At 39.4% G+C, this 14,014-nt stretch overlaps 1 protein-coding gene across 6 annotated transcripts in view; it reads right to left on the bottom strand.

Moving 5' to 3' along the window:
* Positions 1 to 14,014, bottom strand: part of BRAF (B-Raf proto-oncogene, serine/threonine kinase) — a 121,579-nt gene that overhangs the window by 79,399 nt on the left and 28,166 nt on the right. For 5 of the 6 annotated variants that reach the window (XM_074315267.2, XM_074315265.2, XM_074315268.2 and 2 more), the window contains exon 2: positions 4,311 to 4,412. The exons of the other annotated variant lie outside the window; for it this stretch is intronic. In XM_074315267.2, coding sequence (XP_074171368.2) covers positions 4,311 to 4,412 — 102 coding nt within the window. The remainder of the gene's footprint in view (positions 1 to 4,310; positions 4,413 to 14,014) is intronic. 6 annotated transcript variants of the gene reach the window in all.

Raw genomic sequence — 14,014 nt, 5'->3', positions numbered from 1 at the left:
GCTTTTGTATATCAAAGGACACCATCAACAGAGTGCAGCGGGAACCCACGGAATGGAAGAAAATATTCCCAAATTATCTATCTGATTAGGATTGATATTCAGGGTGTATTTTCGGAATATATAAAGAATTCCTACAACTCAATAACATAAAAACAAATAACCCAATTAAAAAATGGGCAAAGGACTTTAATAGATATTTCTCCACAGAAGAAAAACAAACGTATTGGCGGGCGGAGGGGAGGGGAGACAGACCACTTCATACGTTATATAAATGTCTAACCACTATGCTGTACAGCTGAAACTAATATGATATTGAATGTCAACTGTAATTGAAAAATTAGAAAAAAGAAAAGAAATACAAAAGGATAATAAGCACATGGAAAGATATTCAACATCATTAGTCATCAGGGAAGTGCAAACCAAAACCATATCATATTAAAAAACAAAACAAAATAAGTGTTAGCAAATATGTGGAGTAACTGGAACTCTTGTGTATTGCTAGTGGGAATGTAAAATGCAGCTGCTGTAGAAAACAACATGGTAATTCATTAAAACATTAAATATAGAATTACCACATGATTCAGTTGATCCCACTTTCAGATATGTACCCAAAGAAGTAAAATCAGGGACTCAAACAAGTATTTGAATATCCGTAAACAGCAGCATTATTCACAATAACCAAAAGGTAGAAACAACCAACCAACGATCGTTATCCATCAATAGATGAATGGATAAACAAAATGTGGCGTGTGTATGCACGCACGCACACACACACACAATGGAATATTATTTAATGTTAAGTAGAAAGGAAATTCTGACACATTCTACATGGATGAACCTTGAAGACATTATGCTAAGTGAAATAAGCCAGTCACAAAAGAACAAATATTTTATAATTCCACTTATATGCGGTTCCTAGTGTAGTCAAATTCAGAGACAGAAAGGACAGTGGTGGGTCTCAGTGGGTAATCAGCCGACCTGGCTTTTCACTGAAGGGTCTTCAAATGTCAATACCCACAGGTCTTTTCCCTGGGCCTGGTCAGGTTTCCCAGGGAGAATACTGTCATCTCCAGCCAGGCTCCTCCTCATAATATAGCAAACAATGGTAAGGTGAATGTTTTAACTCATCTATGTTTATTGTCTGTAACCCCCTCTCCGGATTAAATTATAAACTGCTTGAAGGTAGAGATTTTTAAAAAATTGTTATATCTTTAGAGCCTAGAAAAATATGTTAGCAGTCACTCGATAAATATCTGTTGAATTAATGAATCAAAGACTTATGGAGCTCTTAATATATATCAGGAATTATGCTATTTCATAATTACCAACTCAAATAATCTTCAATTACCACATGTGTGATGTTATGCCTATTTCACCAATGACGTGCGGTATGGGGAGGTTAGACACCCTATCTGCAGATGAAGGCACAGCCAGGATTCAAACATAAGGACTGTGTGAATCACGGTTCATCTTACCCACCATATTTTACTGTCTTCTACAGAGAACTTGTGTTGTGAGTCCCAAGAATAAGAATCTACATGCTAATGATATAACCCATGAGGTACGATGTGCTGTATGCTGTCCTAGTTAGATGTAATCTGACAACGAAAAAGCCTGATGACTGTGGAGGGGGCAGGGAATCCCTGCTATAGTGAGAAATGGTTACAGATGTAAATAGATTACATCTGAGTGTGTGTGTGGGGGGGAGTCTCCCACAGAGAAATGGCTGGCAGAGAAACTGCTGGTTAAGTTGTCTAATTCTGATTAACAAAGAATTACTATTTTTTCCAGGACCATTTGCCTGTGCTTGTCCGCCACAGACGTTAAGTAAAAGACAGCATGGGATATTAGAACGTACACTCAGCAGTACTCGGAGGTACGAATTCTAGTCCTAGCACTGGCTCTAACGGGTGGTGTGTTCTGGGACAAGCCCTATGAAGAAGACAATGGTTATTTCCAGACTTCCGAGTTTATTTTAGAAATGCAAATTTACTTTCTCCTGAAAGACTGCAGATTAACTTGCCCTTTAGAAAGTAATTAGCTCGCTGCCTTTGAGTCCCTGCCGGTGCTTGCGCGTGGCCCCAGGTCAGGCTGTGGCCCAGAGCACAGGCTGTGCATGAGTGGGGCTGTCTGCCTAACTGTAAGCGACAGGCAGCGCTGAGCTGCTGGGCAGGTTCCCAGGGCTCTGTGACGACGTGCCCTAGGGAGACGTCGGGGATCCTGGAAGCTCTGCTCCTCAGTGCCCCGCACGTTCCTGTGCCTGCCCTGTAAGGCCCTGTAAGGCCCAGCGGTCCTCTTGGCGTGATCAGTGCGACACGCAGCTCTTAACGGTGGCGTGCACAGCCTCTGGAGACAGACGAGAAACGGGCCCTGGCCCTGGCTAGTTTAAGGGCGTGGTGTCCTTGACAGGAACTGACTTCTGTCTTGAGGTGCATGAACTTATCTGCACCTCAGGTGTAGCCGCGACCTTTTTACAACAAGTACCATTTAGGGCCAACTGCTTATTTGGATACCGTTCAAGGGTGGGGCTAAGAGTGAACGTGCCCCAGTGAGCGTGAACAGCTTAAACAGCGCTGCTGTGAAGGTTAGATTCTGTGCATCACGGTGCACGACACAGGCACCTACAGAAGTACACAAAGCTTCGTAAGCCAGCGTCTAGGTGATGGACGATGCCTCCCTTACTGTGCGTAGGGGACACGTGCGTCAGTTCTCAGTGAGTCCCGGGCAGCACGTGAAGGGCAAGGATGCCCAGTGCAGTGGGAAGTGCTTTGGCGCTTAATGACTGGGGGCCCCAAGCTCCCAGGGCTCCCAGGAAATAAAGGTATGAGCGCCAGTTCAGGAGGATTGCCCCCTCAGGTTTTTAAACGTGGCCTGAGGGTAACAGCACCTGCCTCATGGGACTGACTGACTAGCTAGGATCCTCAAAACAGGGCTGGTCCAGTGACCACCCAGGAAACTCAAGCTGCCCTGCAAATCCCCACACACTACACACTATTGAAGTGCGATAGGACAGAGTCGTGTGTGACCTCTTTCCACACAGTCGTGCGTCTAGTCCTCGCCATTAGTTATTGCACAGAAATTATAAAGACCAGTGAACCAGACACGCGGACTGACAGGCAGATTGGCCGACACGATGAGAAAACAGAAAGTACACCAACTGGAATAGTCAAGTAATTCAAGTCAAATAGTTCAATGGTGTAATTAAAGTAATCGAATAAAGGTTCAAGTATATTTTTTCAATATATTAACTTCTTTCAAGTCATGTTCAGGCAAGGTGCTGTTTAAGAAAAACCACTATTAGCTTAGTCCACAGATGTAAGTGATCAAAAGTTACCCAAGGTAATTTTGATGTTGAATGAAGCTTTAAACAATAAAAATCATTTAAAATGTACGTCTCAAAGCAAATGATATAGTTAGAGCCTCCACACTTGTAAACTAAGCATTCTGACACAAATCCACAAAATAAAGTTGGCAACATTGAAAAAAAAAGTAACTAGATTATTAAATTAGAAATTTAGGAGTTTGGCAATCCATGTCTGAAAGTCTCTGGCATTTGAAGGCAAATGGTAATGCGATCATTTGTAATTTAGGGTTAGATCCTTGCATGACTAGTGATTACAGCTGGAACCAGCTTTGCTAGGGACAGTGCAGCTAAGCAGTGTAGGCTGTGGAGCCTCACTGCCCGGGTCCCACCCAGGTGCTCGCTGTGGGACCTGAGTGATTTACATAAGGAAACTAATGCCAAGGAAGCCTATCTGTGATTATAACAGTAACTACTACCTCATAGTAGTAAGAGCAATGACAAACTCTATCAATTTACAGTGATGCTCCAGGCTTGATACAAAAGCCTCAAAGCACTATTAAACCATAACGCTAAGCAATTTTGACCTACTTGAATATTATAAATTTTACCTGTAAGGAAGCAAAAACCAATTTGGGGGAGATCTGTTCTAGAATAAATATATTTTACAAAATTCTCCCCGTTTTCTAACATGGTAACTAGTTTGCGGACCTCCACAGCAGAATGCTTTCTCTTCTTTTTTAATAATTTTTTTTTAACCAGAGTAATATTTTGAAGTTTAGATATGATTTTTTCTTCTCCATTTCTTGACATTCTCCAAATTACAAATACTACACATTTGTAACAAGTGAAACAAGATGAAGCATAATAAAGACAATGTTAATTATTCTCTCCTCCCGTTATCTATTTCTAATCCTATCCCCTAAAATGACCATTATCAGTACAAATGCTTTTTATAGGTTCATTTTTTTCTTTTCAGAATTACTAGATATGATACCCAAAAACTCACCTCCAGATATATTGATGGTGGATTATGCTCTCCACCAAATTTGTCCAATAGGGCCTCTATATGTTCCTGTGTCAACTTAATCATTTGTTTGATATTCCACACCTAAAAAATATTTAAAAACAATTTAAATAAAATCACTTAGGATAGGAATTAGAAATACTTTAACATTTCTATTAAAATATTGCAGTAACTGCCAGCATTCCTTGAAATTTAGAGCTTGGAGACCTTAGAGATCATTTAATATAGTGGGTTTTCCCTTTTATTAAACATTAAAAAATTGTTTTCTACACTAGTAATACAATATATTCTCTATAAAAATTCAAATAAGACGCAAGTATTCAGAATAAATGATGAAAATCTCTTTTCACCTTGCCCACATCCCTGGGGCCCCTGCCCAAAAGGCAAGTTTATAGTGTGGTATGCATCCTTCCACATCCCCTTTCTACTCAAGTAAGAACCATAAATACATATATAGAATATAAAATACACATAATCGAATATAATATATAAAAATATTTTTTAAGACTTGTTTTTTTTTCACTGAACAACATGCCTCAGAACTTTTTCCATGTCAATACATATATATTTTGCTCCTTTTAAATAGTTACATGAGCATCCTTTTAAATGGTTATAATAAGTATAAATACAGTCATTTCATAATAATGTTATGACACTGTTTATTCCTATGACGTGCGAACTTCAATGGTAACCTAAGGTTAGGTGGACATAAATAATTTTAGGAGAATTAATTCCTGGATCCCTAACATCTATTTGTATTCTTCCCGATCAATCTGCTTAAAAACTAGTTCTCCTTTTTTCCTCTACTTTTAAAATTGCTACTTTGTAAATGTCTACTTTATAAAAGAGTGTTCTTATCCATCTCAAATCCTGCTAGTAAGTAAGGTGTATTGTTCTCTGATGTGGAAACTCCAAAGTGTCTAACAAACAAGACACAAAGGAAAATCCCTTGAGAGAAAAGTGGGGGAAAATTAAGAGCAAGACCTTAGTTTATCAATGAAACAACATCTTGGCAAGGCTCCAAGTCTTATCATTTATCCAGCCAACCAGCCTACAATTCGTAAGTTTGGTGGGTATAATACAGGTGCATATTACATGTTTATTTTAAGGTAAATAAAAAGTCAGATTTTTTTCCTTGATGAAAAATAAGTCCAATTTACCGGAGTGGTTTGCAAATTATACTATGTGGTAGATTACTCTCTTATAAATCTAAACCTTCAGTTTTAATGTGTGACCAAAAATGTATTTAACATAAATATAATATACACTAGAAACTATGACCTTTTAAACTACTTAAAATTATAATGAAAAATGGGAGAAAATTTAAACATGTACAAGAGGGAAAAGCAAGCCAAGGGGTTTAGGGTCCCTGGTTTATTTAATAATTTCCTTCCTAGAGGATATTTAAATTATTCCATTTTTCTCGACTCTAAGCAATGCTTCAATCAATAGTTCTGAACTGCCTTTCTGGGCAAAGGTGCAAGTTTTCCTTTTCAATATCAAAGCAAAGGATTCCTGGATTGAAGGACATGCACATTTAAAAACCTCGTAAATACGCCCAACGGCCTTCCAAAAGAAAAAAATTCCAAGTTATACTCCTATTCACAGGGCGTGAGTCCCCCTGTTCCCCACAATCCCACCAGGACTGGGTATTGACAAACTTCTAAACTTTTGCCAATCTGTAGGGAAAAGGTGATCTTGTTGTAATTTGTATTTCCCAGAAAGTTGAGCAGTTTTCATACTTACTGGTCGTTTAAATTTCTTTTTGGAAAATTCCCTATACATATTCTTTCTCCCTTCTATTTTCTTTGCCTTGTTGATTTGCAGATACCCTTTATTCTGGGTATTAATCCCTATTCTCCTACAAATGTTGCAGTCTTTCCTTATTTTTCACTTTATGTCTTTTGTCATATAAAAGACATAAAAGTGTCATATTTGTCACTTTATGTCCTTTGTCTTGCTACTCAAAGTATGGTCCATAGACCATGAGCAGCATAACCTTCTGGAAGTTTTTCAGAGTATTAGAATCACAGGCCCTATCTCAGACCCACTGAACTTTAAACGATTCATATTAAAGTTTGAGAAGAAATGACATAAGTTTCAAATTTTTGCGACAGCCAGATATTGCAGTATTTCCCTTTATGGCTCCTTGGCTAACTTCTCATATCCCCCAAGAGTAGCAGACGTCTTCTTTTCTCTAGGCATACCTACTCGCCAGGTGACCTTATCCAATCGTGTGGCTTTATATGTCAAATATGGACTGAGAAAGCCCGAATTAAGTCCAGCTTTGTCCTCTCAACTTCTTAATCTTTTTGTCCAAGTGCCTTCTGAATATTTCTTTTTTCATTTTATTTTTTCCCCCTTTTCTTGACTGCCCCCACTCCGGTTCAAGCTGTTGTTTCTCAGTCTAGTTGTGTAGGAGACAGCTCCCTGGCCCATGCTGGTATTAGGAGCCTGCCCCCCCCCCCAAACCCCCCTCCTCCCATGCAGTTGGTCGCCAGTTGTTGGTCGGTCACTCACCGGCCGCTCATGGCAGCACACGGCAGCCCAGGGCAGCCTGCGGCAGCTCACAGCAACCCAGCTCCAGGGAGAGCAGTTATTCACAATCTCAGTTATAGAGGGCGCAGCTTACTCGCCCATGTGGGAATCGAACTGGCGACCTCGGCGCTCCAAACCACCTGAGTCAATGGGCTGGCCCTACCGAATATTTCTACTAAGAAAATAGGCACCTGAAACTTAACAAAAACTAACTTCTGAACCCCACCCCCCCGCCCCGCCCTGCCCCATACTTGTTTTCCTACAGTGTGTTCATTTAAGAAAATAACAAACTCCCTATAATGACTACCCAGGCAGAACTGCTTTGTAGTAAGAATTTGATATCCTAAAATTGATGGTTTTCATGTTTATTAGCTACTTTGAGACCACACACATGTTTTATTCATCTTTTGTCCTCTCATCACTTATCTTGGTGTCTTAATCCTAACAAGTATTCAGTTAATGCTGGAGCTAAGATTTAAGCTGTCTTCAGATTAGAATAAGAGAGAAACAAATTAATCCTATTCAGTGATTCTTTCCAATACAGTAAATTAAGGACTCTATCACCCAGTCTTTTTTTTCCTAAAGCTCCACAGACAAAACTCATATGCAGTTAGGATGAAAAACCTTTCCTCCAAGGGATGGGAGAGAGGAAGGGGAGAAAAGGGAAAAAAAGATTAGAGATGGGGAATGAGTAGGGGGGAAAAGTGGAGATGGAATTGATCAGAATGAAATTTGCTTGCTGGGGAGAAGAAAACGATGACGGTTAAATAGGGCAGGGCCAGACTATGAATGTCTGGAAATCAGATTTCTTATCTCCCCAAACAAAAGTAATTTTATATCCAAAGAATAAACAGAAATCACTGTGAGCCCTAGTTGGAATTAGAGAAGATGAGTCTGGGAGAGAAAATTCTTTCAGATTTCCCCAGAAGAGTAAAAGAAAGAATTCTGATTAACACTTATAAAAGAGAGATATAAAAGATATTATAAAATAGAATAAGATACTGTAAAGCCAACAATAGATACATAGTTTTGGCCTTAATATGCTTTCTTGGAAAAACAAGAAAATCTGTTACAACAATCCTGAAAGGGAAATGAAAGAATTAAAAACAAAAACAAAAAAATCAAGAAAGGAACCACATTTCATGCCCTGGTTTGATTTCTTCAATAGACCACAGCAATTACAACCTGGCAATTAACAATTGATCATTTCTAGTCACATTACAAATGGCAAAATTCCTTCTCCAAAAAAAGGTTAAAATTTTTTTTAAAGCCTAGCTCAGAAGACACCTATATTAAAATATAAATGCCGACATACTATGGAAGGGACTGAAGAGCAACAACGGCACAAAAAACAACAGCTACTGGCCCCCTTCCTCCCAATAAAGAGGCATCGGTTCCAGATTATGATGATTGGTGTCTATCAAACCTTTAAAGAAAATACATTGTCAATTAGTAACAGACGATTGCATATTAAAAATCTTCAAAATTCATTTTATGAAGCCAGCAAAATCCAGACGCCAAACTTGACAAAGATAATCCCCCCCCAAAAAAGATAAAATGAAACTATAAAATAATCCAATCTGTAAGGAAAGACAAACTCTTACACATAAATTAGGACCCTGTATATTTTTTAACGCAAGGATAGTCATTCATTAGGAATCCAGATATATAATACTTAATAGGTCAAGGGAGGAAATTACAGGACTAATCTAATAGATGCCAGAAAACAAATGATTATTACCAAAGGTGGTGGTAGTAATAATAATAATAATGATGATAATGACGATAATAAAAAAGAGAGACATGGTCTTACATTTGAAAGAAGATTTTTAAAAGAATCCCTGTACTGAAAGGAAGAAGACTAGAGCATCAGTCATTCAGGGGAAAATCTGAATAATTCCTGTAAAACAGAAAACAAATATAATCACCTTGACAGGGAAATCAAAGCTAATAAATTATAGACCAAAATATAAGGTGAAGTTTCTACTGCGATAACTCTAGACAATCTACAAGCTTAAAGACAACACACATGAAAAAGAAGCATGAGGAAATTATAAATATCTGAATTTTGAATCACACAGTCATTAAAATAAAACCTCAGTTGAAATAACAGATGAGAGCTGAAGAGAGAATTAAAGAACTAGAAGATGATTCCTTGGACCAAGGGGATGCAGTGAATAGAGAAATATTGGTGAATCTGGGAAACATGTTAGAAGAAGAGAACATAAGACTCACTGGTGGACTAGACGTGAGGCGGGGTGACAGAAAAATAAGAATCAAGGCTGACTCCAAAATTTTGGTGTAAGCAACAAGGCGGGCAGGGATGTCATTTACTGAAGAGGGGAATGAGGGAAGGATATACGCATTATTTCACCAATGGGAGAGGTGATTAAATGACCCAAGAGGCAGCTGGCTATGCATTTTAAAGCTCAGGAGGAGATACATTTAGGTGTCGCAGCATACCAATAAGCAGATCTCCAGGGGAGCTTGGTAAGGAAGACTCAACCCTAGAGCCTACCACTACTTGGAGGATTGGGAAGGAAAAGAGGCCACAAAAATGGCTGAGGAGAAGCAGACATTGAGGTAGGAGAAAAACTATTCAGTGCAGAAAACTTACTGGATAAGAATAGGAACAAGAAATAGTGGAGAGAAGACACCAGAAAGGACAAGATTTATGTATCTGCACATATTGGGCGACCCTAGTCCCATGTGTTTCCAGATGTATCAGGGCTGGAGATAACAGGGCATGTTTGCAGGCTGAAGAGAAAGTCCAAGAAAGGCAGAACTGATGATGTGGAGAGAGACACTAACTGCAGGAAAGACGCTCTAGAGACTGTAAGAGGAGATGGAGCCTGCGTACCAAGAGGAGGAATTAGACGGTCAGGGAAGGTCTCTGATAACACGCGAAAGGAAGACAGAGAACATGAGGACAAATGCAGATAGGTTTGGAGATGTGGCGGTGAGAAGAGAGCTGCATCTCATTTCTCAACAAAGTTTGAGATGAGGTCCACAGATGAGAGTGGGAGCTGAGAGGTTTGCACCAGAGGAAATGCAGTCTTAGTGGGGAAAGTGAAGCAGCAGCAGCAGCATGGCCGGACACTGACGCCGCCCTGTTGCGGATTACGACGTACATTTAAAGCAGTACATTCAACGCCTGCGTGCAGACAGAGAGGCGGTGGGTAGTCAGCGTTCTGTCCGGCCCGTAAAATCATGGGGCAGAGGAGCTGGAGAGTCAAGGCTATTAGTAATTCTTAGTCACTCCTCACTAACATCTTGGTTCTGAAGTCTGTGGGTTGTGAAGAAATAGTTTCACTGGAAAAGGAGGAAGTGCTACAATCAAGGGACAGACAGGTGTCTGGAACCAATTTAAGGTTAGGAAGAGGTTGAGGATTTAAGAGTTTGTTGATCCCAGTTCCACAGCCGCTTTGGCTAGGTAGAGAGAAAAATAAAAATAGAGAAGTGGTATTCATGAAATCAATAAGCAGAAAATAGCCTGAGTTCGAGTTAAATTTAGAAGTTAACCTAAAATGGATTAAGGGATCAAACATTTTTTTCTGGCTAATTTAAGAGTGGGTAAACCCTAAAGTTTCTGAGGTTCTCAGAAAAAACCCCAAAACAAAACAGCACCACAAGTAAACTACTTTAAGTTGTCCATGAAATCATCCACTACAGTTACTTAACTTTAAAAAATGCAAGAACTACTCACCACTGCTATTCAAATGGGTCTTCAGTAAATAGATCATTTTGGTCACATACATGTAACATAATGGAATGGAGCTGTCTTTGGAGCAGGCACAAAACTGAATGGAAATGTCGATGCGTATCATGGGAAACAACAGGAAGCCCTGTAGATTTAGGACTTTCAATGGCAAATCCTTTTACACATTTTAACAATATATCACGTTTCCCGCCTGTTGGTACAACCCCTCCAGACCTAATTTTCTTTCATTGTAATCTCTTATCCCAAGTCACTCAGTTCTCCAAAAGTCTAGGGCACCATTCCACAGAACCATATCCCACAGCACTAAAATCCAAGATTTGTGAGAAAACACTGTCATAAGGAAATAACTGGGGCATAATGGCTTATTAGGACTATAAACTCAGTTAAGTTGAGACCTACACCCCTTTGATAAATGTTCTAATTCCTAGCAGCTAGGTAGGGAGGGACACTAGCATGAAGCCGGTAGTTTATAGGTGCTGGCAGCATGAAAATATTAAAAGCTCTATATTCTGGGTAAGCTCAGAATAGACTGATGAAATCACATTCGAGAGAGTTCAACTGAGGTCAGAGCAGTAACAGGGTACAGATAAGATCAGAGAACTACGAGTCACCTTAGTCAAGATATTTTCTTTCTTTCTCAACTGGAGTTCCACGAGAGAATTAAGTTATATTGCCCAAGGCATCCAGTGTAAGTAATGAATTACCTTCTCTCCAGTATTATCTAGAATGGCACCGGTACTTGTAAGGCTCTCAAGGCAGACAGTAAAAATGTATGTTCACTAGTTTTAGGTGTTTTTCAGTAAACCCTAAAACAACAAATAATATTTTGTAAAGAACATTTCATGGTATGTGAATGTTCTAAGGATACAATGTTACCATAGACACTTGGGAAAAATATCACCTGGGTATTTCATTGGCTTTATGTGCTTTTCCTCTTCCAAAATAATATACTGTCAGTTTTCAAGACTTTCAATTTCTCCATCAATGTAAGATCTCTCCAGATTCCGATTCCATTTTTCCTATGCCACATACTCTAATAACAAATGGGTGATAGGAACACCATGCTATAATTATTGTACCAATCTTATATACTGCATACTTTGTACCAGGCACTGTTTACGCACTTTGTATATATTAAACTTGTTCAACTTCTCCCAACAACTCACAATGAGGTTGAAATTATTACAGATGAGGGAAGAGAGAGGTAACAAAACAAAACAAAACAAAGCTTGGCCCAGGTCAGACAGCTAATAAGTGGCAGAACTACTCTTAGATACTGCATGGTTTATGTGTCTATGAGAAGTAGAAGAAAAACTCCATCATCAGGCATTCTAACCAAGACAGCTGACACTTTACACGCTCCATGACAGAAGGCAGGTGAGAACTTTGAGACAGTAATTAGAATTTAAGTAAAAGTGGATCAATGCATATTCATTCCTTTATTCAATAAATATTTAATGAGAGCCTACTATGTGCCAGGATTCTAGGCAATGAAGATTGTGCAATTAAACTGAAGTCCCTGACCTCACGGAGCATACATTCTAGTTGAGGGAAGGCACGCACTTTAAAAACCAGAATACACACTATCTCAGAACACATAGCTCTGATGAAAGTTGTAAAGAGCAATAGAGCTGGGAAGCAGGAGGAGGTAGGAGGCTATTAAGTATGGAGTGTGGTCGAACGCGAAGGTCTCACTGATAGACGGTATATGAACAAGACCGGCGGGAGTGCAGGACCAAGCTTGCCACGCAGGCATATAAAGAAGACACCAGAGAGGAGACGCAAGCAAAGGCATTGAGTAGGAGCAAACCTGGTGTGTGTGTGACAGGCTGACTGTATTTATGGGCCTGATTAATGGCTTCCCTCTGCCTTAGAACTTTGTAGTCCCTTTCCACTCCAACCTCGGGCTTCTCCAAGTGACCTGCTTTGGGCAACAGAATATTAGCAAACATGAGCCAGGCAGAGGCTTCCAATGCAAATGCGTGCTTCTTCCTGCCCTCTTGCACAACTGAACTTGCTCGCTCTTACACCTCGGCCTTGTTATGAGAACATGCTGGGGCTAGCCTGCGAGAACCAAGCTGTGTCATCACGGCCATGCTAGACCGGCCAGCCTACCTAGAACCAGCAGTTGTCACAGAAACCTAAGAGCGCCTCGCCACGGTTAGCTCAGCCCAGAGGATCCTGCTCACAGACTCCGAGTGGTTGTTTTAAACACTAAGCACTAGAAGAAGAGTTTGGTTTCAGTGTCCATGGCACAGAACCCCAGAAGGACAGGTTCCTTGCAGACAGCATGGAGACTAGGAAGGTAGCTGGCTACAAACATGCCTGTCTAATCAAAGCTTCAGAGTGAATTGGAAAGCCCAGATAAAAAGACTCAAGTTGAGTAACACTGAAAAATAAACACATCAAAGAAATATCCGTATGCTAGACGTATCCAATTTTCCTACTCTGATCATGCAGAAGGCTACGTGACTAGTCCTGTTCAATGTGTTATGAATAGAAATGACCTGTACTATTTAAGAAAAATGATTCTTAAAAATCTGATCAGCAATCATCCTTATAATTCAAGTATCCATAGTCAAGTTATCAAGTATTAAAAAATAGGGGAGTAAAAACTTTTAACACAGGGAGGAAACTTTCACAGAAACTTGATTTAGTCAATAGATCTCACGTAACAGATTTAACCAAAAGAGAAGAGAGAGAGAGAAGGGAAAGAGAACAGAAGAGTAACGATCATTGTATGTAATTCTCCACATCTGAGCATGGAAGGGCAGTGATGAACATCTGAGTAGAGATTAAAAGACAGATAATCGAAGGCTTTTTCTAGTCATGAGAGTGCAGGAGAAGATACCAGAAGCAGAGCATTTGGATAATATTCCCTAACAGGAGTTACACACCTGCCACAAAGCAAAGTTATGATAATGATGGAGAATTTAAAACTATTCTGACACCGGTTGAAAGTCTTATTCTGTTTATAGTAAACTTTCAAGGTGACTTTCTTCAATAAAAAAAAAATGAAGTTGATAATTCTTTCCTTTATATACTTAAAGAATCCATTGTGCTAAATAAAAATATACCCTTTTCTATGAGTTACAATTTGAAGATGTACATGCTTATTTTACATGAACTTTAAAAAATTTTAAATTAACCGATTTCAAATATAACATTCAAAACTACCTTTTAAAATTATGCTAAAACTTGAAAAAAATGCTCTTCTGTTACTTTCTCATTAATATTAGTTTAGTCTATTTATGAGAGTTCTTAACTAATAGTAAAAGGCCCTACCTGAAAAGTATACACAGCTCCTAGGCTCCAGGTCATCTTAGCATCAGAAGTCATTACACGCAGCTCTCTGTACTTCCAAGTCCTAGTGAGATCATCCTTCTGACTGAGGTAACTAGAGAAAAAGACTTTAGTCTGAGTCTGT

This window comes from Rhinolophus sinicus, chromosome 8 (genome assembly GCF_057876585.1).
Source record: "Rhinolophus sinicus isolate RSI-liver-muscle chromosome 8, RSI-T2T, whole genome shotgun sequence".
Taxonomy (NCBI): Eukaryota; Metazoa; Chordata; class Mammalia; order Chiroptera; family Rhinolophidae; genus Rhinolophus; species Rhinolophus sinicus.
This window is presented reverse-complemented; position numbering and strand designations above follow the sequence as displayed.